The following is a 24,179-nucleotide window of genomic DNA, read 5'->3' on the forward strand; positions in this document are numbered from 1 at the left end:
GAATCCTTTGGGAATTTCTTGCTTTTGTTTTCTGACGTTGTATTTTGCCGTGGCCACGGTATTAATGAAAAAGCTATAAAGGGGATTTATGTGCAGATACTTTCAACATTTTTAATATCGCGACTTTGCAGAGAATTTTAATATGCTTTAATAGTTTTATATAGGATTATATAGTTTTATATAGGATATGAATAGGATTAATAACTGATTATTGAAAAATATCAAAAATTTTTAATTTTAATTTAGAATATTAGCAATTTTTATTTAAGAAATGGGAAAAATATTGATTAAAATTTTTAAATTTTAAAAGCTTTAAATTTTATAACTTTATATATTTCTAATGTTTAAATTTTGAGATTGATTTTATAATTGCTAAGTTTGTTTCTACACTTTGTTATTTCTGATCATTCATTCATTCGATCATTTTAATTCTTATATCAAAGATAATCGGAAATTAGAAAAAATGAGTTTTTTACCAAACAATAACGAAATTCCCATTAAGATATTACTACAAAATAACCTATATAACTATGTCACATACCGAACAATTAGTACTCTGCTATATTACAATATGTTGCAAATAAAAAGAGCTCAAAAATTCAATCAAATAATCTTTTTTCTTAAATAGAGAAAATAAAAATAAAATTAATATTTACTAATGTGAAAAATAGAAGCTATAAATAGATTAATCAATATCACTACAATCAATAACACTATGGTATAATAATAAAATGAAAAACAATAATAAAGAAACAAAATAAAAGAAATATATGGATATATAGATGTTTTCAAAATTACGTAAAGGAAATGAGGGCGAGAGCGTGGCATAGTAGACAGCGCACTGGTCTTTGCTAGAGGTCCCGGGTTCGATTCCCGGCAAAATGAAGAATGTTTTTCTTTACGTTTGTGTCTCCTCTTCGGTGATATCTGGCAAACTGCCAAGAGTATCTTTGCCACGGAAATCTCTCTCAATTAAGCCGTTCGGACTCGGCATAAAATTGTAGGTCCCGTATGCCTGTGTACAATCGGCGTGCGCACCACAGGTATACGTAAGCGAGAGAGATTTTTATCTGAACGGGACGAACAACATCAGAATTACATCAGATTTTTCATATTTGAGTCATAGCAATGTGTTCCATATTATTTGTGGGAGTGTATAGACCCTTGGAAAAATATCTTCGTCGTTCCATTCTAATTTCGCCCATAAAAGTTGCGGACGCAACTGATGCAATTTAATCGCTGACATTAATTGCAATGTTATAACAAGATAATGATCCATGTCCATCTATAAAATGTTTCCATCTATAAAAAAGACAAGCCTTACGCGAGACTGCAACACGGGGATTTGATAGGAAAAGGTTGCAGCGCAGTCCGATCAGAAAAGGTAAAAGCAATACATGCGCGATGATGGGTACAGTTGATGGATTAGCCGACATACAGAAGAAATATTTTATTTTTCCGTTCCTCATGTAAATATATTTGTAAATGTGGAGTTTAGATAATTTAAAATATGTCAAAGTTTTTTAGAAATAATAATTATAAGTCAACATTTAATGTTTCCTCAAGATTAATATGTAAATACGAAACTGTAATGTAAAATCACGTGACAAAATCACGATGACCTGATGATTTACTTAGGAAATTAATATAAAAATGTATAGTTATATACGCAAAAAGAAAATATATAGAATAAAAAGGTATAAATGATGTTTTTAAATATAGTATCTCGAAAATGCTACAAGCTATAAGTTTTGTACGTTCTGAAATAATTTTCTATTATTTTTATACAATCTTTGTTGTGTCATCGCTTAATGATCCAATCTGTTTCTTTTTTCTAGTGCCACCTTTGCTCAAGATTACAGCACGTATTGGGTCGGCGTGGAATCTCCTAAGGTTGTCATCGATAAGCGCTCTATCAAACTGTTGACCCCAGCTACACCTATCCCTACTTTCAGGACGACCACACCGCCCTACTACAGCCGTACCGTCAGTTATGCGGTAAGTATTATATTTCCTGTCGCGCGCGCCGTTGCCATTACGAGGTAAACGTGCGTGGTGGTATTACAGCACGTTAAACGATGTAAACGGCCTGTAAGTCTCGATAGGTGCGGCTTTGCGAATATCGCTTGTGGGATGCATGGAAGTCGAGGCAGCTCGTTAAGCCTATGCTCTATAGGATTCTCGTTAATCACATTCAAGGAACTTACGCGTTTGTATGGAATATTCTAAGAATTTCCGAAAATGCCCTTCTCTTATTATTTTCTTTTTTTTTTTTTTTTTTTTTTACTTATTTGTGGTCGATTATTTCTCTATAAAAATGTCAAGATACCTGTGGCTTTTAATGTGTTTCGAATCGAAAATAATGAAATTTCAGGTAATAACTAAATTTCAAATAAAAATTAAATTTTATTTAATATTAATTGTTAATTATTATGTTTAAAATTAATATCTTCATTTATTTTTCTTTGCAAAGCATAATTATCTGAAATTTCATTATTTTCAATTCACATTAAAATCCACAGGTAGCTCGACATTTTCTTAGAAAAATAATCGACCATAAATAAATAAAAAGAAGAGAGAATAATGAAGATGGCATTTTCGGAAATTCTTAGAATATTCTATACAAACGCGTAAGTCACAAAGTCTTCTTCAGCTCATAAACTCATAGAATTATCCATAAAATTAATGTAATTTTATGAGTTTATATGGACTGAAGAAGGCTTTGTAAAGTTGAAACATTTCCAAGAATATTAAACTTATGATTTTTATTTATTATTAATTTAACATTCTTGTGCTCGTCTAATTGACCTTTCTTTTTCTTGATTTATTGCTTAGCACACTCGAATTAGATGATTTATTATTTATTCTGAAATATATTCAAAAAAATAGATTGGATTCTTTAACAAATATAATTGTTATAGAAATCAATGTTTTATTAACGATTATCTATTAATACATAGAAAATCTGCTTATTATAATTTTTGTATAAAGAAATATATAAAAATCTTTTTGAAAAGTAACTTACTTTCAATGAACTCTTTATATTTTGTTCACAGATTAAAAAGATGCTGAAATATATTTTAATTTTCATTTATGTGAATGAATTGTACGATATTTTAATTTATGAAAATTATCAGCTTCATAATATATTATATTCCCAAGAAAATAAATAAATAATTGTATCTATCCGTTGGCATCGAATGAAAAATAAAATAGCATGCTTATAAATCTGAATTTTACAGTTTCGCGAATTTCAAATTTAATTGAAATTTACTTACGTTTCGCGTCTACGCTCGATGAGCATCGCTTATAATATAAAATTGATGATTAATTAAAGTACAACATGCTTTAAAATGCAAATTTTATTAAAAAGATCGAGAATAAAAATCGAGTCGTTAATCTATTCTATATCGTTCCTGTATCGTTTCCTTTCCACTTTTATCATTTATACGAATAAAACTTAAGTATTTCGCTTAATGCGATAAAAAGCAGTGTTCTTTTTGTTAATCTCCGCATTTTTCGCATAATGCACGTCGGTTTCTACGCTATCGTAGAAAGTAAAAAAATTTGAGAGGTGAATATAGCAACGCATGATGCACCGGTGCATGAATTATGCATCTCTACGTATGTATGTGCACGGCCCTTAACCGTGTACAACAATCGTATAACATGCGATCGCAACCAACGTTCTGGAATTTATGCTTTATGTACTTTCACCGTTCACTTCCGCAGTCGTTCGCGATTTCGTATCGCGGATTTTTTATGGCTTGCTATTTGTTTCCCACGAATTTGATCTTTATCGTACGTTCGAGAATCGCCGAGAGGAGCGATTAAGTCCCCCTCCCCTCCCCTCCAAATAAGAAGGGAGGGTGTGCGTCACGGCGGGGCCCGACCACGAACCACAGTCGTGAAAACTCGTAATTATTTTGCGAAAAAATACCATCTCAGGAATCGAACATGGATCTCCTGCTTACCGGGCATCTTATCCCTTTGACTACTGAGGCATGTGATGATATTTATCGCAAATAACATGTTTATGTTTAGAATAACACGTCAACAATACAATGATACACATATATACATATATTACAAATTATCGCTCAACGAATTATGGAATGTCGTTAATAAAACAGAGGGAAACTTTAAATGAGGAAAAAAATATTGGATCGCGACGGATATCGTGTGCAACACGCTTAGTGCATTATATTTTCCACAAATTATTTTGTTATAAGTGATAGGGAAATATTATTAATCTGCAACATTCGTATATAACTCGCTACGTTCACTGTTTATTTTATTTTATTTTTTTGTTACACTCTGCTTTCTTATTTATAAAAATTGTATTGTTTTTTTATTTTATAAAAAATAACAAAAATATGAAGATATCTTTAACAATTAGTATATAAATTTTCAACTTTTAATTAGTATATAAAATATTTTTTATTTCAAGCCGTTTGCACAAAAGAAAGCGCTTGCTGATATAAAATATATTCGGAAATGAATAAAATGTTATAGTATCTGTAAGAGATATGAGTACAGGGTTAATCCTTAATGTATGAAATAGGAATTTATAGAAAACCTGAGAGAAATCTAAGAGAAACTTGGGAGAAATCTTATAAAAGTTTATGTGATATATTTAAAAAACATAGAAATAGTTCAACACCAAATTTTTAAATTTATTTACAATTTCATTATTTTTTACTATTATCAATTTTTTTTATATTTTACCTTTTTCTTATTTATTTAAATTTGTTAATTAAAGATTTCTGGCTTTATACCTTGCAACGCTTGCATTTATACACTTCTTCTCGTTTTGTGTAGGTATCGTAATGTACAGAATTTATTTGCAGTTTGCCTTTAAAAATAAAATAATAGAATGGAGGAACTTATCGATCGCTTCCTCTGCAATTTCTATAAATTATCAGACTTTTCGACACGAAACTTCGCGACGCAGAATCCCTCGACCGCCACTGTGAAAACATTTTTCCGTCGAAAATGAATTGCTTTTTGATTTGGTTAAACAATACGTGCGACAGATTCATTGAATAATTACATCCCGCTGTGCGGACGAGTGGCCTTTCCTTGAAAATGGCGCTCGATCGTTCGCGATAAAAAGCGTAAAAGTACACCAAAGAGCGGTAATGGCGCACGAGGCCGTCGGAGCGTAAATGCACGATTTCGCGGAGCGTATCTAAGTTGAAGGCTGGTCGTCAAACTTCTCTTTCTCCCGCCGTGCAGATTTCCTTTTCGTTCGGCTGTGAGTTCCCGCAAATTATTGCGCACGATTTGCTCCACAAGGCCTCCTTTATTACGACTTTTCGCTGACTCATACTCGTATTTTATTGGCCACAATGCATCAAATATTTATTCAAATAATACTACTTTATTTATCTAAGTACGCATTATTTATATAATTATAAATAATATTAGTATTTAAATAAATAGATAAAGTATGCATTACCGCACGTGCATTATTTATACAATTCAACATATTACAATTTTGTAGAAATTCATAATACTTGCAATATTCAATCAAGACACAATTTTTAACTGTTTAATTTACCTCATGACATGAAAATTTGAATTTTATTCTATACTGGTAGAAACTATTTTAAAATAAATAAGAAATAATGTATACATACGCATAAAATATTAATTATGTAACATAATTATTATAAATATTCTACACTAAATATTTACTTGTTCTTAAATTAAATTGTATAATTAACAATTGTATAATTAAAAATTATTAAATTATTGTTTAGCAACATTTAGTTCGGAATTTGTTTCAAATATATATTTTTATTTATATTTTCTTTTATACATATAGTATTCTATATTTAGTATTCTCATCATTGTCATAATTATTTTTGCGTCATAATCAAACATTAGTATAGTGGTATTTTAATTTTATACTGGACAATATCGTGTTATGTTTTGTCTATGTTGATAAAACAAAGCATTTTCAATAAGAGACAATATACATTTGTGCACTAAACAAATGTATATTGTTTCTTGTTTCGAAAATTACATGAAACGTTGTTCACAAGTTTTTAAAACACGGTGTTTTACAAATCATTTTTTTTTTTACCTAAATCTCTCTTATAACATAGTTTTAGGCTTTATTTTTCATAAGTTAATTCTCTCTTTAAAATTTTTAATTATTTAAACGATTATTTAATATAAACTTTAGTTGTATGCAACATCTATTTCCCTAGTATACCTTCCAGTAATTTTTTGTAATTTAACGTAACTCGTATTTTCTTCCCGGATCTCGTTGCTGATCTTATGTACATCTAACGAGAAACTATTTCAAGGTATACACTTTAAATAAACCTTTCTATGTTGATCATAATAGTAAGGGGAAAATGTCTTATGCCCTCGATATATCAAAGTCTGACGCTTCCGAGATAATGTTAAAGCGAACGACTTCCAAGCATCCCTCGATTATCGACAAGTATCCGAAACTCCTTTACCCTCCCCTACCTCGTACCTCGCTCATTTTCCATCCGCGTCATCGTGTCGATCGCGTGATGATTTCGGCTCAAAACGACGGAAGAACGCGTTGCGCAATCTCCGCAATCGCGTTGTTCCGCACGAGGTACCATATCTCGCGAACGGCATTCCCGCCTGTGTAAATTCTCCCCAGTCATCCCCAGGTGTGTGTTCCCATTCGCAGGCGAAGGATGAGGTGGACCCGTTCTACGCGGGCTGCGACACCACGAAGAACTGCTTCGGCGCGCCCGGGGGTTGCATAAAAACCAAGGACTGCCTCGCCGTGGTGGCCGTGATCGTGCAGGGCGAGGAATATCATTTCGAGATGCAGGCACGGAGGGACGCCAAATACGTTGCTGTCGGCCTGTCGGATGATAAGGATATGGTAATTGCCATGAAACGCTGCGCTCCTCCCGCCTGGGTATCCTCCCGCGCAGCTTCTTCGCAAACTCTCATGCGATTTAAGGGGAAACTTGCATAATCTCCGCGAAAGTATTTTTATTGAGTGTGTGAAGTAGTTACGCCTCCACTGTCGTTTTTTATCGGCCTTCTCGGCCTTTTTATTAGCCTGCTGAAATGTCTGTACTTTTCAATAACCTCCTCCCTTTAACTACCTTTGGAAGAACTTGCAAAGATTTTGCGAACTTTTAAAAGATTTATGATTCCTATTTTCTTTAAGAAATATTAATTACAAAATATTAAATACGTTGTCTTAAATATAAGCGTCTAATAAGAATATGAATAATTGAATTAAAAAATAATCTTAAATAATCAAATTATTAATATCGTTGTATTTTTAATTAATTACTGCACATTTCATCAGTACTTTTCCTTAAATGTCTTCGGAAAAAATTTGCTAAAATTTTGCGAGTTTTTGAAAAGTACGATATATTCATTTTTTAAGAAATATTAATTACAGAATATTAAATAAGTTGTCTGATAAGAATATGAATAATTGAATTAAAATAAACTTAAGTAATCAGATTATTTTAATATATTTAAATTTTTATTATTATATTTAAATCTTTAATTAATTAATACATTTATTAATACTTTTCCTTTGGAAAACTGCCTTTGGAAAAGTTTGCTAAAATTTTGCGAGTTTTTGAAAAGTACGATATTTATTTTTCTAAGAAATATTAAATACGTTGTCAGCGTTTAATCAAAATATGAATAATTGAATTAAAATGAATGATCAGATTATTTTAATATGTATTTAAATTGTATTTAAATTTTTAATTAATTAATGCACATTTATCAATATCTTTTCTTAATTGCCTTTAAAAAGATTAGCTAAAATTTTTCGATTTCTTGAAAAATATGATACTCATTTCTTTAAAAGGTATTAATTAAATAAAGTATTAAGTATTAAACGTTGTCAGCAACTATAGAATATCAATAATTGAATTAAAATAATCTTGAATAATTAGATTAGTTTAATGTTATTGTATTTAAATCTTTAATTAAATAATTTGAATCGTTATCATTGCAGACGTAATTGAATTTTTTTGGCGTGTTCGTGTTTATTTAATACACTATGTGTGTGTAATATTTATTTGGCTGCTAATGGCGTTGTTGTCGCTGAAAGTAATACGATTCAATTATTTTCAATTAATTAAAGCGCGTAATTTACGGGATCAACATTTAACTTTAATGGCAATGGTTAAGTTATAATACATGAAATGGTGTGCAGGGTGAAGACAGTGTAGTCGAGTGCACGAACGAGAATGGCGAGATTGCGTTACACACGTCTTGGAATTCCGGAAGACGGAATACGCGCTATACGATGGTGAGTATCGTTTATCGTGCCGCATCGTCCTCCAGCTGGATGCACTATTGTACTAATTAATTCGCCCCTGTGCTCTGTCGCGCCGGGGCAAACGAGTCCGGTCCATTAAGTCCCAATTATTGCGCTCGCCGTAGCCGCGGTGTCGTTCTCGGTACGATAATGCAGTAAATCTTTAAGCTTTACAAATAATTACGAAGCTCATACAAGGAGTATTTCTATTAAGCTGCCTCATTAACAGATTGACTCTAAATCTTACCGCGCGTTATTCTAGTTCTAGACTAGTATTACTACATTAGTATCTAGTATCATCTCCGATTTAACATAATTTTAACAAAAGATTTGAGGTTCACCATAAAATTTTACGTCAAAAAAAAATTTTATTCAAATATATTTAATCAATATCCTCGCTAAGGCAGAATCGACTGTAATCGAAGAATGTTGATCGAAGAATGTCCCATGCCGGCCAATGTATCTAATTAAAAATAATTCTTTCTACATCATTGCGAGTTATTTTGATTTTGTTTTTGAAATTCGTGTCCGAATTGTTGGTCTTACTTTATTCGTAATTTGATACAGCCGGAAGGCGCGGTTGAGCTGGAGAGTGCTGCGATCAAAAATGACGTGATATACTGCAAGTTTCGACGGGACAAACTCACCGTCTTTCAGGGACGTACATATGACCTTGTCAACACTCCGTACCACCTTTTACTGGCCGCCGGCGACGATCTGAGACGTATGTATAAAACCGAACATCTTGAACGTTACATTTTCAAGGTTATTAAAATTTATTATATTATTACGTTATTATATTTATTATATTGTCAACGTTATTAAATTTAATTGTTACTAATTACGTAACTCACAGAGACAGACTTTCCGATTTAATGACCACTAAAATAACCGCTGCCAATAAAATGTCAGATTTATAATAAGTAAGGAGATTTATCGTCACACCTTTTTAAATAAAAAGAATAGAAAGACTTGGCAAGACTTCACGAAGTTCACTTCCCGTGTATCTTCACCGAGAGCAAAATGTGCAAGAACTTTACGACTTTCTACGTCGCAGGTTGCGATAACTGCAAATTCGATAGCTTCCTTGAACGAACGGAAACATGAATGAAACGCGAGCCAGGTGGATCGGTTTCTGATATTCTTACCGTCACGACGATTATTCGGATTAATTAAAAGTAACGTTGTACAACATACATAGCTGCGAGACACGAGACACGAAACTTTCTAGTTTTATGCGAACAATTTACAGATATCGCGTTGCTTCTCTGCTTTTTTTTTCTAGCAAATGGCGTTGACTTTCACAATCTCGTCTATATTGCGAGTACTTCGAAGAGGTTGGCCGATGTCGGAGAATGGCCGGCAGCCAGTGACTTACTGATTCGCCTTCATGGGGCACTTATGCTGGCATCGTGGGTCGGCACGGCCTCCATCGGGATTCTACTTGCGAGATATTATAGACAGACCTGGGTCAACTCCCAGTTATGTGGGAAGGATCACTGGTTCGCTGTAAGTGCGCAGTTTTCCAAGCAAAGATCTGCAATCGTTCAGATCTTTCATTTCACGCATCTCGTTTCTCATACTCTTTTAAAATTATACAGTGCATTTCTATTTTATTCCTGTTGAATATCACTATACACTTATTATTAATTCATCTACTTAACTTTTGCTTTTGATCACGATAAACTGGCACGATTAATTTCATTAATTTTGTGATACTTTAGAATTTTTCTTTAAAAAAGAATCGTTTCTCTAAATAAATTTACATAAATCTTTTGAGTTTATTCTATTAATATATTTATTTTAACTTATTTTAAATCTTATATATATATATATATATATATATATATAATGTATTTCAGTGTACTATTTAAAATGCATATCTAATTTTGTATAATAGTTGTAGCTTACTATTATCAGCTATTGTTAATAGACTAAAAATCTCATTAAGTTGAATTATTTTTATAATAAATAGAAGAAAGCTATTATTACATTAGAAAAGTAAATAAATTTATATAAAATATTATTTAAATTTAAAATATTATATTTAATATTAATATTAAATATTATATTTATTATATTTAAATATTATATTTAATATTAAAATATTTAAAATATTTAAATAAAATATTTTGCAGAAATTGTACGTTATCTTTTATAAATTATTGAAAATTAATTTTTTTATTAATAATTTATAAAAGATAATGTACAATCTCTGCAAATTATTTTATTTTTGTTTATTTGAATAATTTCATAATAACATTGAAAATATTATGTGCTAATATGTGTAAAAAGCAAACAATTATTATTTTATTTTCTTATTTTTATTATTATTTTTTTATTATTTATATGATTAAATATCCTGCAAGGTAACTTCCTCCCTACGTTATTCGAATACTTAAGTATCGTCAATGAGATATTAAAATTCCTTATTTGACGTATGCATTATTAACGTTCAAATCACGCAAAATGAAAGCGTTCCACGTCGTTTTTCTTGCGCGTCTTTCTTGTCTAATGAACGCCTATCAATTTTCCCCAAGTGGCACAGGTTCTTTATGGTGCTCACGTGGTCGATGACGATAGCCGCCTTCGTGATAATATTCGTGGAATTAGGCAGATGGAGTAAAGCGACGATACACGCTTCGGTCGGCTTGGCCACCACAATTTTATGCTTTATCCAGCCCTTCATGGCAGCTATGAGACCACATCCTGGTGCACCACGAAGAGCCCTCTTTAATTGGGCTCACTGGTTCGTTGGTAACGTGGCAAAAATATGCTCTTGTAAGTAAAGAAACTTTTATTTTTAATATTATTACATTTTTTTATTTAATGTTATTTAAAATATCTTTTTGTAATTTTATATTTTTTATTATAACTTTTCTATAGTAAACAATTATTGCAATAATAAATAACTTAACATTTTTGCTTTTATGTTATTTTGTGTGATAATAAGAGATAATCTAAATATTAATTAAATTATATTAATCTAAATATTAATTTTCTTCAAAATATCCATTGGTTAAATTAATATACGATTAATCTTTGTAATTTACAGTAATTGCACTTTTCTTCGCGGTACGGTTGAACAAGGCTAAGCTTCCAGATTGGGTCATATACATCCTCACAGCATATGTGGCCTTCTATGTTCTAACTCACCTCATTCTCACAGTAAGGATTTTTTGCTTGCTAAATTCCTGCGTAAAATTCTGAGAATTTTTCTCGAAAAGTTCGAGAAAAAATCAAAAAAATCTAATGGAGCAACTAGTGTACAACCAATTTTGACAGATTAGATTAAATAAATCAATAATGTCAAATTGTCTCTGTATTTTTATAGTAAAAAATGAAAATCGTATAAAAATTGTGTACTTTATATAATATCTTAGGAAAAAAACAAGTATTCTGATATTTAATGGAATTTGTGTCAATGTCGAATAACAATTATTTTATTTGCGACTTGATTCACCTTTCCGATTGTGATTATATTTGTGACACTTTTGCTTCTATTGCAGTTTTTGGGATGTGTCTCCGACAGACAAGCTAGTCAGAGAGTGAATTCATTCCCAATGAAAGACATGCATTCTCGTGGATCAATGGTGCATCCGGACTCAAGACGAGACGCTCCCGTAAGATTTTCTAAAATAAGAGTGACGTGATCGAGTTGTCGTGATTTTAACGCGTCTCGATTCGCTTGAGATATTAATAAAATTGACATAAATAGGAAAAATAATATAATTAACAATAACTGCATTTTTAATGATTGTAAATATTTTGAAATCTAATAATAGCGAAGTTCAATTGCATTCTTCTGCTACGTAATAACAAACAAATTTCACGCGTTAAAAAACGATTGACCGATCAATATTTAATAATTTCATAAATGAAGCAAATATATACATTGTTATAAATAAAATTATTAAAATAATTTGATTTATCTGTAGTAAATATTTTACATCTTACAAATTGCAATAAATTATATAAATCAATCAGCATTTTATCGATTATTATATCGACGCTGAGAAACAATACCGCGTCGAAAAATAATTCAGTGTTCACAAACAAATATCAGTGTGCAAACATAGTTTCATTTTGAATATTTTCCTAACAGCACTCCGGCCTGCGGAAGTTCATTTTTGGTGTGTACTTTGTGGTTATCGTCGTGTTCACCGCAGTCCTCATAGTGATTACCGTGTTGGCACCTATCGAAGATACATGGGCTACCTTCACCAACACTCTCACAAATAAGGGCCGCTAATCAACGCCATAGAAATATTCGTTACCACCACAATACTCGCACGGAAGATTTTGACCGGATGAGGAACATCTATCGTAGATGACAATGTGTATTCCCGGAACGATTTTCTGTATGCAAATTAAGGGAAGAAGAGTGTATAAATCCTTGTTCATATAAAGATGCAAATCGTATCACATAGCAATATGCAAAAACAAACATGTCGGTTTTTTTATATCCTTTCCAGATTTTTCTGGAAAATTCATTAATTCTCATCTTGATTGTGTATCGATAAATCGTAATTAAAATACATTTTTGTATATATAATATTCTTAATTTACTTGGAAAATATAAGTGCTAATATCTACATTATTCATTATGTGCTTTATTATTACTAAATTTTAAATTAAATATTCTTCAACTTCTTCAACATAGAGCTATTTTTTTATTGTCAACGTATTGATAAAATTGTTTGTAATATTTTTATAAAAAACTGCCAATAGTCCAAATTATAGTATGAAAGATCAAATCGAAAAGTTAAATTGTGTATTTTAGAATATTACCGTATAAAAGATATTTTTAAACGTTAATCGTCTAATATTTTTTCGTATTTTTATATGAATATGCTAATATATACTACATATTAATCAATAATGAGCATAATTATACGTAATTGCGACATCACATTATTATGATTAACAACTATTAAATATTTGTATAATAACTATTGCGATATTAATAACCGTTAATTATAAGTACATTTGGAACAATATAACTATTTGCGACGTTTTGTAGTAATTTTGTAGTAATTTTGATATTTACAATAAATGTAACTTCATACATTTAATAATGTAATCTTTATGAACTCGTGATAACTCGTAATTACACACGATGATAACTCGATAAACAAATTACAAACTCATTTTACAACATTGCAAACTCAAATTCATCGCAAAACAATTATATTGTTATATGTATTAAGAATTATTTCTAAAAGTTCAGAAAATGAGAATATCGTATATAATACATTTATATTTATGTTATAACTAGAGTAATATTAATTCTTAAGAGATAAAAATAATAATAAATTTGATACATTTTTTTTTACACAATTATTGTTTGTTAAAGTCATCAAGTTTAATTTTTTTGTGTTTTGTTTTAATGCTGATTATTTTGAGAAATTATTTTATGTTGTTCCAATTTTCATATGATTTCGATTCTTATTTTCTAAAGAATTCAAGAAAAATTAATGAAAATACAAGAATTTTATAAACATAAGATTTATAAATAGTTGCAATGATATCGATTCCATCGATTTCTTATACAAATGGTGCTTTATTATATAATACTTATTTATAACATAATTTATAGCATTAGTTTTAAAAACAATTTTTGCTATTTTGTGAATTTTTATACCTTGCGTCGCGTCACCTCTATGACCGATTGCGATCGGCATTGCCAATAGCATATAACGTTGTTAGCCTTATTGATTGTTAATAAATATATACATATATACACGTACATATGGATCCTGGATTCAATAGCCATAAGATGGATTACATGATCATGTTTATTATGTTCTGGAAGTGAATTGATAACCTATCAATATATATGGTGTTCATGAAAAGCGGATTATATAATAGATTCGCAAAGTGTGCAAAATTTATTTGACGTTATGAAATTGCTATAAAAATTTACGTGTTAGCAATATATTAATACAGCTAAAATTATTTTTAAGTATATTTTATTATTTTATAGATATATATATATATATATATATATATATATATATATATATAAAATATAATTACGTTAATTTTTTCAATATGTAACAATTTTGCATTCCATATGTATATGCGTATGTAAAATATTGTTTAATACATATGTATATAGAGTAGCCCATTTTATCTATCATCCCCCCCTCCAAAATTTTACTTGTATCTTCCATTTGTTAATCAATTGCGGTGTGCAGAAGATATATAATTTATATACTTATGCTTTAAAAATAATTATGCAATTAGGAATATGTAAGCACATATTTTGTTTTTAAACAATTGCTTTTTCTACCATCAATTAATTTGTCTCATTATTCTGTGTATAAAAGTGTAGATACAAATAAATAATTTATGAAAAACTTTATATTTTATGTTAGAATATATAAAAATGAAATATAAAATGTCTCGAAAACTATGACTTTTAGACACTATTGACTTTTTGACATTTGTTATTTAATACTTTTTTATTCAAAAAAACTAGAGGAATCATATTACATAACAAAAAATAAATGATTTCATTTCAAAGTGGCGACCATAAAAATGGTGGTCAACAATAGCGCCATCTGCGAATGAATCAATGTTATAATCATATGGCCTCTTCGAAATCCTACAATTTTTGTATGAAACGTTTTTCTCTAAAATTAAATAAAATTTTGCGGAGTAATAGATTAAAATGGGATTACACTCTATGTACTGAATAATATTTGTGTTATATTTTTATTATAAGATCATGCTATCACAGTTCATATTCGCAAAATAAAATAATATTTATGTTAAAGAATGAATGTTTAATAATGAAATTAATTAACACGAAATCAACAACAAATTAATCAGACTTGCAATAGATTTCGGTAAAAAGCAACGGAGGTCAACTTTTTGCATTGCTTATTCGTTACAGCAGAGATATTTATTTATTGTTTCAGAAATGATTGAATAGTGAAACTTTCTCGTTATTGATTTTTAGGTCTGATACACCGCATATACCACAGACAACCTTTTAGCTCTACAGTGTAATGTTGCAGAGACATTGCAGAAAAGTAAAAAAAATTGCAAAATTTTGCAATGCAGCGATATTGCAATAACGTTTATAAAAGTTTTTACCAAGCACAAAATTATAAGTGCTTCAGCATTGCCTTAAAATAATATTGTAGCAATATTGCGTAACATACTTATAATATTGTAATCTAGCAATAATATATAGCTTCATATATATCTTCGTTTTTTTTTAATATAAATAAGATAAAGATATTGATAATTTAATAAGCTATTAAATGAAATTGTTATCTCGTCGAGTGGGTTCCGTGTAAAATTTTCACGAGGATTTACCCCCTTCTTTATTATCCCCCCGTCAGATCATCCGTTTATCGTCAGGATCCTGTAGAATAGGTCACCGGTTGAACACGATTAAGTATGAGGTGCTGCTGTTAACCGGATTACGAGGAACTTGAGTTTTCTAAAGTAATAAAGGGGAGCTCTACGGCAACCTGATGAAATTCATAGCACTGTATACTGGGTGTTGCAAATAAACCAGACAACTAGAAAATATCGTCGAGGTTAATTAACATTTAATACGAAAATATGTATCTTTAGGCAATATCTCAAGTCTTTTTTTCCGATAGTAGCAAAAAAATCATGCTATCATTAAACATTAATATTCAAATTAAAATTATTTAAAAATTATTTAAATTAATTTTTATTATTTTATTTTGAATTAATTCTTAAATTAATTTTTAAAAATTTCATGATTTAATATATGAACGCAAATCGATTTAAAAAGCAAATTATTTTTAAAGAATTTAAAAATCAAAGTAAAAGTTTAATAGATTAAACTTTTATTGATTCTTATTATGCGAGAAAAAAAATTGTAATATAAATATTGGTATATTAATTTTTCTATACGAGAGAATACTGTAAACTAAATTTTTATTTAAAAAGTTACACACACATACACACACACACACACACACACACATCTACGTATAAATTGCTTAGCACACTTTGTTAGAATTTATTTTTTCAAAAAATTTTCTTGTTTATTCTACAATTTAATCATTCAATAAGATACATTAATTTTTTTCTCTATTTGTTTTTAATATATTCCAATATATTCCACGTTCGGTATTGTAAATAACAGACTATGTCGAGATAGATCAAATTAATAAACGTGTGAGGAAAAAGCGAACTGTGTGCTGATAAGATACAATGACAATAAACGTTCTCGTTTTATTGATTTTTGGCTATAGGCCAACTTTGAAGCTAGTACATGCCAGTAGTACATGACGGACAATTCAGTGATAACATTCCAATAATAGTCAGACTCCTGGAACGTTAACCAACCAACAAAGCCTAGGGCTATTATGTGGGACCATACAAATATTTATTTACAAATTTTGATAAATGTCAAGTATCATTATAAATATTAAAAAATATAGTTAACAAAATCTTGAAAAAATTAAAATAGAAGCTATGTATGCTACGTAATAGTCTTGTTCAATGTATTAACAATAATTTAAATAGTAATTTATGTTAAATTTTGTAATAAATGAGAAAATATATCTGCACTTTCTACTTTTGTAATAATGATATCATTTTTACTGTAGTTTAAAGAAAAGAAGTAAATTAAAGAAATGTTAAAGATTATTATGTATTTATATACGTAGAAATTTTTGTTAACATAATAATGAAACTACAGTAAAAATAACTTTAATTTTAATTTAGTAAATTAATTTTATTTTAGAAAAATTTCAATGGTAATAAAACTAATTATAATTAATATTGCATATATTCAATTTTTGTAACATTGTACGAAACTTTTAAAAAAATAAAAATTGTCATAAAGTATATTTTTTTATATAATAAAATAAGAAAAAAAAGAATATGTAATTCTATCACGCTTTCTTTTTTCTCTTATACGCACATATAAGTATTCAAATATTTATATTTGATCATATTTATCATATTTAATTTATAGTAAATTTCTAATATTTAGAATAATGTAATAAATGTGATATATTAAACCTCAAGAAACTGTGTAACTTAGACTGAACCATAGACTAAAAGTATCACCATCAAGCGTTTTTCACGAAAGGTTTAATATATCATCGTAATACACTCACGAAAATGAAAACTAGACCGCGACAAAGTAATTAAATTCTAGCTGATTTAATAAACATATATTGAAAAGTAACTAAAAGTTAATTAACATAAAATTTTTAATTTTAATGCCAATAAGATTTTAAATTTTGTTTTAAATTTGTTTTAAATTTTGTTTTTTTGTATAACTGTTTTGATTTATTATAGATATGTGCAACTAAATGCTTGCAGAATATTTACGTTAAAAATTTATATGTCAAAATCACTGTTTATTCTGAAATCGTTTAAAATCTTTGTAAAATAGACTATTCTGTTAAAAAGTGATTAACTCAACGTGTGTTTTCACTGTGTGTTTTGAATCTTTTGTTTTATATTGCTCTACAGGACTACCATTGAATTTTCAACCACTCTCTATCTAAGCAATTGGGTATTCTTGTTGAATCCTCTCCATGTAATGGTCAATTTAACCCTTAACTGTGAAGTGGTGAAGACATCTCGCGTAACTGGAGCATACCGGTTCATGGATCCATGTGCTACTTTCATATTGAAAATAGCAAATTTGTTAAAATTGAATTTATTACATGACATATTTCAAAAGAACAAATAAAAATATTTGAAACACGAAAAAAGTTAAATGCTTTGAATATAAAAAAAAGAGAGATAAAAATGTCGAGCGAAAATTCTTGATAATCTTTTTCAATTATAATTCAAAAGAATCTCGTTATAAACAAAAGAATATCTTTTAACGTAAGATAATAATAATGTCACAAGAACTTTCAGCCGTTTTCTTTCAAAGCCGTACTTTATATAGTTAAGTGTTAATAATAACAGCCCATTAAAAGATTAAACCTACATTAGATTAGGCGTTTGAAATTAAGATTAAAATCTCTGAAGAGATTGGAGACTGTACAATCATTAAAAATCAGCGAGCTATTGACTAATATAATAATAATATGAGTTCAAAATATTTCAAACAAATTTCAATGTTTAAAACGTAACCTAAATTTAATATAATAGTTAATATAAATTTTACAATCTTAACTCTTCTTCTATTTGTACCTTCGAAAGAAGAAAAGGTAATCTGGGACGCATGGCAAACGCGTCAGCTTCGCACCCCTGGTGTTACATCCCTGGTCGGCCTCTCGCGCACCCTCGATCGGAGGGCATGCATTTCCAGGAATGTTTTCAGGGGGTTAGTAACGCGGCGGCTCGGGCAAAAAAATGGCGGCGGCCGATCGAAGGCGGTGGCGGCGGCGTTATGACGCATGCCGCGTGGCAGCGGCGGCGGCGGCGGCGGCGGCGGCGGCAGTGGTGGCGGTGGCGGCAGCGTTCCTCGGCGGCGCCACCGTCGAACTACCCCCGCAGTTCGATTGGAGACACCGGCCGGTACCGACGGCCGTCGCGACGCTCCGCGACGCGTGTGTACGTTCGTCCGTGCATCCTTCATTCGCGTAAGAGTAGAGAAATAAAAGAGCGGTATAAAGAGGAGAAAGATCTGCCTGCGAGACGAGAGCGAGAGGAAGCCGCGTCGTGCGACAGGTACGAGGAAAAACCGCCGGGTTTCCGCCGGCGCGACGCGACGCGAAACGGAGGTTGATGGTGTGTCGGCGAGGGGTTGCGCCGCGAACCTTACGGGAAAACCGGGAGTTTCGTGACGTCTCGGCGCCGCTCGCGGCCGCTCCGATTCGCGCCGAACGATGCGTAGTGGCCCTTTCCCGAAGGGCAGCGTCGCGGAAGCGACGCTTTTTCTCTTATTGATTCAGCCCTTCGGTTCGCGGCCCGCGGCGCGCGATCGCTCGATAAGCTGCGTGTCCTCACGCACGCACCGCAGACGCGTATTTTCGGCGGTGAAGTTTTTCTCACGCGCACGACCTTAGGGTTCCTCCATCGACCAAAAGTTATCTCTCACGTATGATTCCCTTCACGGATTAATCGCTCGCCCGCCAGGGTGTAGATTGCCCTCTCTCAAAGGTTGCTTGTTGCTCGTACGCCACGGGCTGGTGCGTCGGAGAACTGATCTTTCTTGAGGAACGAATTTCATGCTTAGCCATGTAGATTATTCGGTAATCGTTGGACGAATTACGGTACTAATGCAACATTAATATGTCATTGTACAGAAGAATAATGTGCTTTAGCCAAATACTCTACGTATATAAATCTGAATTTTGTGCGATACGACTTAACATTTGTATCCGTAAAACAGATATTTAATATATTCATTTACTACAATCCGAAATTTTTGGGGACGTAAATAGGAATTGACTTGGGAATGTTGAAAAGTCGATTCGTTGACACATCAGTCTTTTATTAATCATCAATTTCCATGTAATATTTTTAATGATATTAAATAGTCAATTATTTTTTAGTCTTTGCTAAGAAATAAAATATCTTTCTTAACGCAAATAATAAAAATGTGATTTGAATTTTTAGATATAATTTTAATATTAAATAATATAAACAATAGGAAATTTAGAGTTTGTGAATCATTTGCTCCAATCAAATGGTGACATGGAACGGCTACGTATCGAATAACGCTGAACGTTAGTTTGTTAAGGGTTAAAATCTGTTTGTTATCGAGCCGCCGGATAATGGCACAATAGTGCAACTTGATTCTCCCTTTGTCACATTGTATTTTGCAGCAGCCTGAATCGTATCACGTGGAAAAAAGCTTCTCCAGAAATTCTGAAAACGAATTGTGTTGAGCAAATACTAAATTATTACGAGCTGCGGTAAAGCCGCAAGCTGCTTCCGTATTTCGCACGTAATTATTCCACTTATGTATTATATTAATATATTGTGAAATATTAGCATTTATATTTGATATTATAAATGCGACATTATAAATACGTTTCTTAAAACGTATATATGAAAAATCTATAGGATAAGTAAAAAGAGATATAATTTAAAAAGTTGATACATGATTGAAACACGATAATAATTGATGTATTAATCAAATTTATCTTTTAATGTATTTTATATTCAAAAGAAATTCCAAATTAAACGAACGTATTAAATATCTTTTCTAGAAACAAATATTAATACATATCAGGAAAAACTCTTTAATTATTGATTGTCATATTTAATTATCTTAACTTTGTTATGTAGCATATTCAAACTTACAACATTCGATATTTAATTATAATTTAATTTAACAATATTAAATAATATTATTTGTGGCAGAAAATTGTTAATTTAATTTTGCATATTATTTTGTAGTTTATATAAAATCTATATGTATAACCAGCACATATTCCGCTTTAAATTACATATAAATATGCATTTGCTAATTTAACTTGTCATGATTTGTCTTACACAGATAAAGATATACATGTTAATGTAATACGAGTAAGTCATTAATAAATTTTCATCAATTAATAAACAAAATGTAATAATAAAAGCTTTAGAGATGGTAATCTATGCTGCAAGATAATTTGTTCTGTGCATGAATGATAACTATAATAATTAAGAATATTAAAAACAAGTCGGTAAAAATAATTACTTCTAAAGTACATAAACAATCGAATTATACTGATATGCTAAATATATAGAATTTATTAAAAAAATATTTATAAAATTTATATCGAAATAAAAGAAGAATTTGTTTTGTGCAATTCGTTAAATTAAATTATTTCTATAATTAATTTCTATTTTAATTTTTTGTCATTCACTAATTTTATGAATGATCGATTCAGTAATCAAGCTATATTTTTTAAATATATTTATGTTAATATTTCTAATGCACATATTTAATGTATTGATTTCTGTAATTTTATCATTATGCTTGTGTAAAAATTTATTTTTACGCTTATTTTGACGCTTTACATTATCTCGTAGAGCACCTAATTTAATCGGTCATTAGTCAAATAAAATCAGGAAATCAGTCATAATTCTCTCCGCGTGTTCAATCCTTTGAAGAATTAAATTGTTTCCCTATTACGTTAATACCCAGTTAAAAGCAGATATAATGCGCGTTTTCTGATTTCGTCGGAATCAACAATCAACGCGAATTCAATTCTCGATGGTCAATGATATTGAGAGAAATGTAAGATATGACTCGCGCTCGATATCCAAGTAAGACACTGGGATGTAACACGATAGATGTAAAACGCGACGCGTTTTACCCTTCGACTGCTGCAGCTTACATCGTGCAACCCGGGGATGGGAATTTTGGCCACGAGGTTCTGCCTAGGGTAATCTTATCTGCCGCAACTTCGTGACACCAGGCGGTGATTTAAGCTGAAATGTCAACTATCGGCTACGACAGTCGATATTGAGCTCCATCTACATCGATCGTCGTCGAAATCTAAAGGCAACGTGATGTAGCTTGCTGTACCTTGATATAATCGACAAACCGATTACTTAACTTTTCCTAGAATTTCACGAGCCTCAAAGGAAAACCTGCAACGGTTGCAATGGTTTTTATGCACTTTATCTTTTTAAACTTTTACTTCATTTAGTTCGCGTTGCGAAAAAAAAAGAAAAAAAAAATAATTACGCTTCTATTATGGAATACGTAATAGACCTGTGTTTTTCTTTTAATTATTTTCCTGTTACAAAAGCTCTAGAAATTTAAAAATAAAAGTAGGAGGAGCATAAGAAATTGAAACAACGCACGGGCAACGATAAAATTATTCGCCGCTTGGGAAATTTATCGCTTAAATCTAAATCGGCGCGGCCGATGAAGTGAGATTTGCGTGCGATATTAACTTGTCTCCTACATTGTTTTACATAACGAAGTCACGTGCTCCGACAATACCCCGAAAATTTAATTTTAACCACAGTGTACGACTGACTTTTTTTCCGGGCAGCTGCGCGTCGCCCGGACGCGGCGTCTTGCATATTCACGTAACGCTCGCTTTTGGCGACGGCCAACATCGCAACCAAAAAGGGGGAATTGCAAGTCTGGCGAATAAGCGAAAAACCTAATTCTAAGCGCGTTAATACTCACGAGTTCGCGCGTTAATCCGGCTGTTTCACCGGTCCACCTTACATTTTCTGCCACGCCAAATATCCTACCAGGCGTTCTCGAATAGTTGCGTCTCGGGAGTGCTCTCGCGGCAGGATACGCGATTATATCCTGCCTCTTCGCTTCGCGATTTTTGAAAAAAAAAAAAAAAAAAAAAAAAAAAAGAAAAAAGAAAAGAGAGCGAGTCGGAGATAGAGACCGAGAGCGAGGTGAAAACAACCTCTTTGTGCGAGCCCGCGGGAAATATGCATGCCCGCATTGATATGCATACGGTGTCAAGTAAATTTGCATCGGGTATCGCGCGAAAATAGAGACCTATCATTTGCCATGATATAACGAGAATAGTAAACGCTGCGGATACTTTGTTACGCACACGCCATTTGCAACTGAATCGACCTCGACCTGTGTCAATTCACTTTTGCAGACCTATGAGTGATATTCGCGATCATCATCGCGATAGCTGAATTTTACGACGCGCCACATGGTCATTATTGAAAATTTTGAAACAATTTTGAAAATTTTTTTTAATAACATCTATTTCTTTTTTCGTCCTTTAATATTGCAACTTTAACATTAGTTTATTATCGCGCATTTAATCAAAAGAAGCTGTTTCTTCAGGAATTTTTATCAAAATAACTTTTGTAAAAAAATACGCTATATAATAATAATTATATTGCGCACAAATATTTAAAATTCAGCATTAAAATTTTGAAAAAAAAATTTTAAACAAACGTATATTTTTTTCGTTGAAATCCAGGTTTTTCTGTTTCGCCTCTTAGTTCATTGGTTCGTTTGGTCCACAGGGAGGGTCAATGGTGCTCGCGTGATCGTTTATCGCAGCATCAATTTTTCGTGTTGTGACGAGTGTCTCAGACCGGTGCATCTCGAATCGCTTGGTGCTAGTAGTCGCGAGTAATTGGTGATTCGGCGGATCGGGAGAGAAAGAGAGAGAGGGAGAGAGGGAGAGAGAGAGAGAGAGAGAGAGAGAGAGAAAGAGAGAGTGTGTGTGTGTGTGTCTCGCGTGTGCCGTGTGGTGATCGACAGGATTCGCTGGAGCATGCGACAGTAAGGACTTATCGACCCCAGCGACGTGCATGTTTATTATCGCTGGACAATGGCTGGAGTACGCTACGTTTGTCGGCTCTTCGTCATTCTGGGATACCTGTCGGTCGTTCCGGCGCTCGCCCAGAACCCCGTGGAGGAGAAGACCACCTTCGAGGCTGCTTTCCAAGGTGAGTCGTTTTTATATTATGTCCCCCCTCTCTCAGATTTATGGACTCCCCGGTAACTGCCGTTATATAAGTGATATGATATACAGATCTGACTCCTGTTTTATGATTGGCGTTACTGCAAAAAGAAATTGCGAATCATCTTGTTGGGCGCGAGATTGATGGGCGGTATGCTTAATCTAAAAAAAAAAAGCTTTGATGCACGATTGCCATTATTCTTGAAAGTAAAATTTACGTTTATGAAAAGAATTAAATTAATGCTCTACCGCTATGAAATATACCTCACATACGTATTTTATATAACAAAAACGTATTTTATATAATAAAAATTATTTATTTTACAAGGTAACGGTTGAATTATATTTATGTCGCAGTAAAGGAATTTTATGGAACCATTTAACGCCTGTAAAAATAACTCGTAAGTTTTAGTTTTCCATCTATAACATTTTTATTTTTATCGATTATTTTCTTAGTTCATAGATGATTTTAAATTTTCTTTAATCAATACAATTTTATTTTATGATAGACCTTGTCCATTATTGTTATATATTTATATATTTTATATTAATGCACCCTTGATGCACGCGTATCTCGA

At 31.5% G+C, this 24,179-nt stretch overlaps 3 protein-coding genes and 1 long non-coding RNA gene across 5 annotated transcripts in view; 3 read left to right on the forward strand and 1 right to left on the reverse strand.

Annotated features, from left to right (window-relative positions):
• The window catches only part of LOC105427271 (ferric reductase 1), a 42,032-nt gene extending 26,955 nt beyond the window's left edge, over positions 1–15,077 (forward strand). The window contains exons 4-12 of the mRNA XM_011638942.3: positions 1,839–1,998; positions 6,680–6,880; positions 8,189–8,284; positions 8,861–9,017; positions 9,579–9,802; positions 10,834–11,074; positions 11,349–11,461; positions 11,803–11,916; positions 12,399–15,077. Coding sequence (XP_011637244.1) covers positions 1,839–1,998; positions 6,680–6,880; positions 8,189–8,284; positions 8,861–9,017; positions 9,579–9,802; positions 10,834–11,074; positions 11,349–11,461; positions 11,803–11,916; positions 12,399–12,545 — 1,453 coding nt within the window. The 3' untranslated portion in view covers positions 12,546–15,077. The remainder of the gene's footprint in view (positions 1–1,838; positions 1,999–6,679; positions 6,881–8,188; positions 8,285–8,860; positions 9,018–9,578; positions 9,803–10,833; positions 11,075–11,348; positions 11,462–11,802; positions 11,917–12,398) is intronic.
• On the reverse strand, positions 4,270–9,078 carry LOC148936337 (uncharacterized). The gene is made up of 2 exons (XR_016139639.1): positions 8,941–9,078; positions 4,270–6,859 (listed from the first exon to the last, which is right to left on the reverse strand). It is a non-coding gene; the product is annotated as an uncharacterized LOC148936337 (long non-coding RNA).
• Positions 15,078–18,654: 3,577 nt separating the features above from the next.
• LOC105427272 (uncharacterized) lies at positions 18,655–23,323 on the forward strand. Its single transcript, XM_089078504.1, has 2 exons — positions 18,655–18,840; positions 23,113–23,323. The coding sequence occupies exons 1-2, from the start codon at positions 18,655–18,657 to the stop codon at positions 23,269–23,271; spliced, it is 345 nt and encodes a 114-aa protein (XP_088934630.1). The 3' UTR covers positions 23,272–23,323.
• The window catches only part of LOC105427284 (pikachurin), a 111,385-nt gene continuing 106,039 nt past the window's right edge, over positions 18,834–24,179 (forward strand). Inside the window, exon 1 of one of the 2 annotated variants that reach the window (XM_089078503.1) lies at positions 18,834–23,587. In XM_089078503.1, coding sequence (XP_088934629.1) covers positions 23,470–23,587 — 118 coding nt within the window. In that variant the 5' untranslated portion in view covers positions 18,834–23,469. The remainder of the gene's footprint in view (positions 23,588–24,179) is intronic. The other variant, XM_089078502.1, reaches the window with a different exon arrangement.

Source organism: Pogonomyrmex barbatus, unplaced genomic scaffold, assembly GCF_055798465.1.
Source record: "Pogonomyrmex barbatus isolate J1 unplaced genomic scaffold, ASM5579846v1 scaffold23, whole genome shotgun sequence".
Classification (NCBI taxonomy): domain Eukaryota; kingdom Metazoa; phylum Arthropoda; class Insecta; order Hymenoptera; family Formicidae; genus Pogonomyrmex; species Pogonomyrmex barbatus.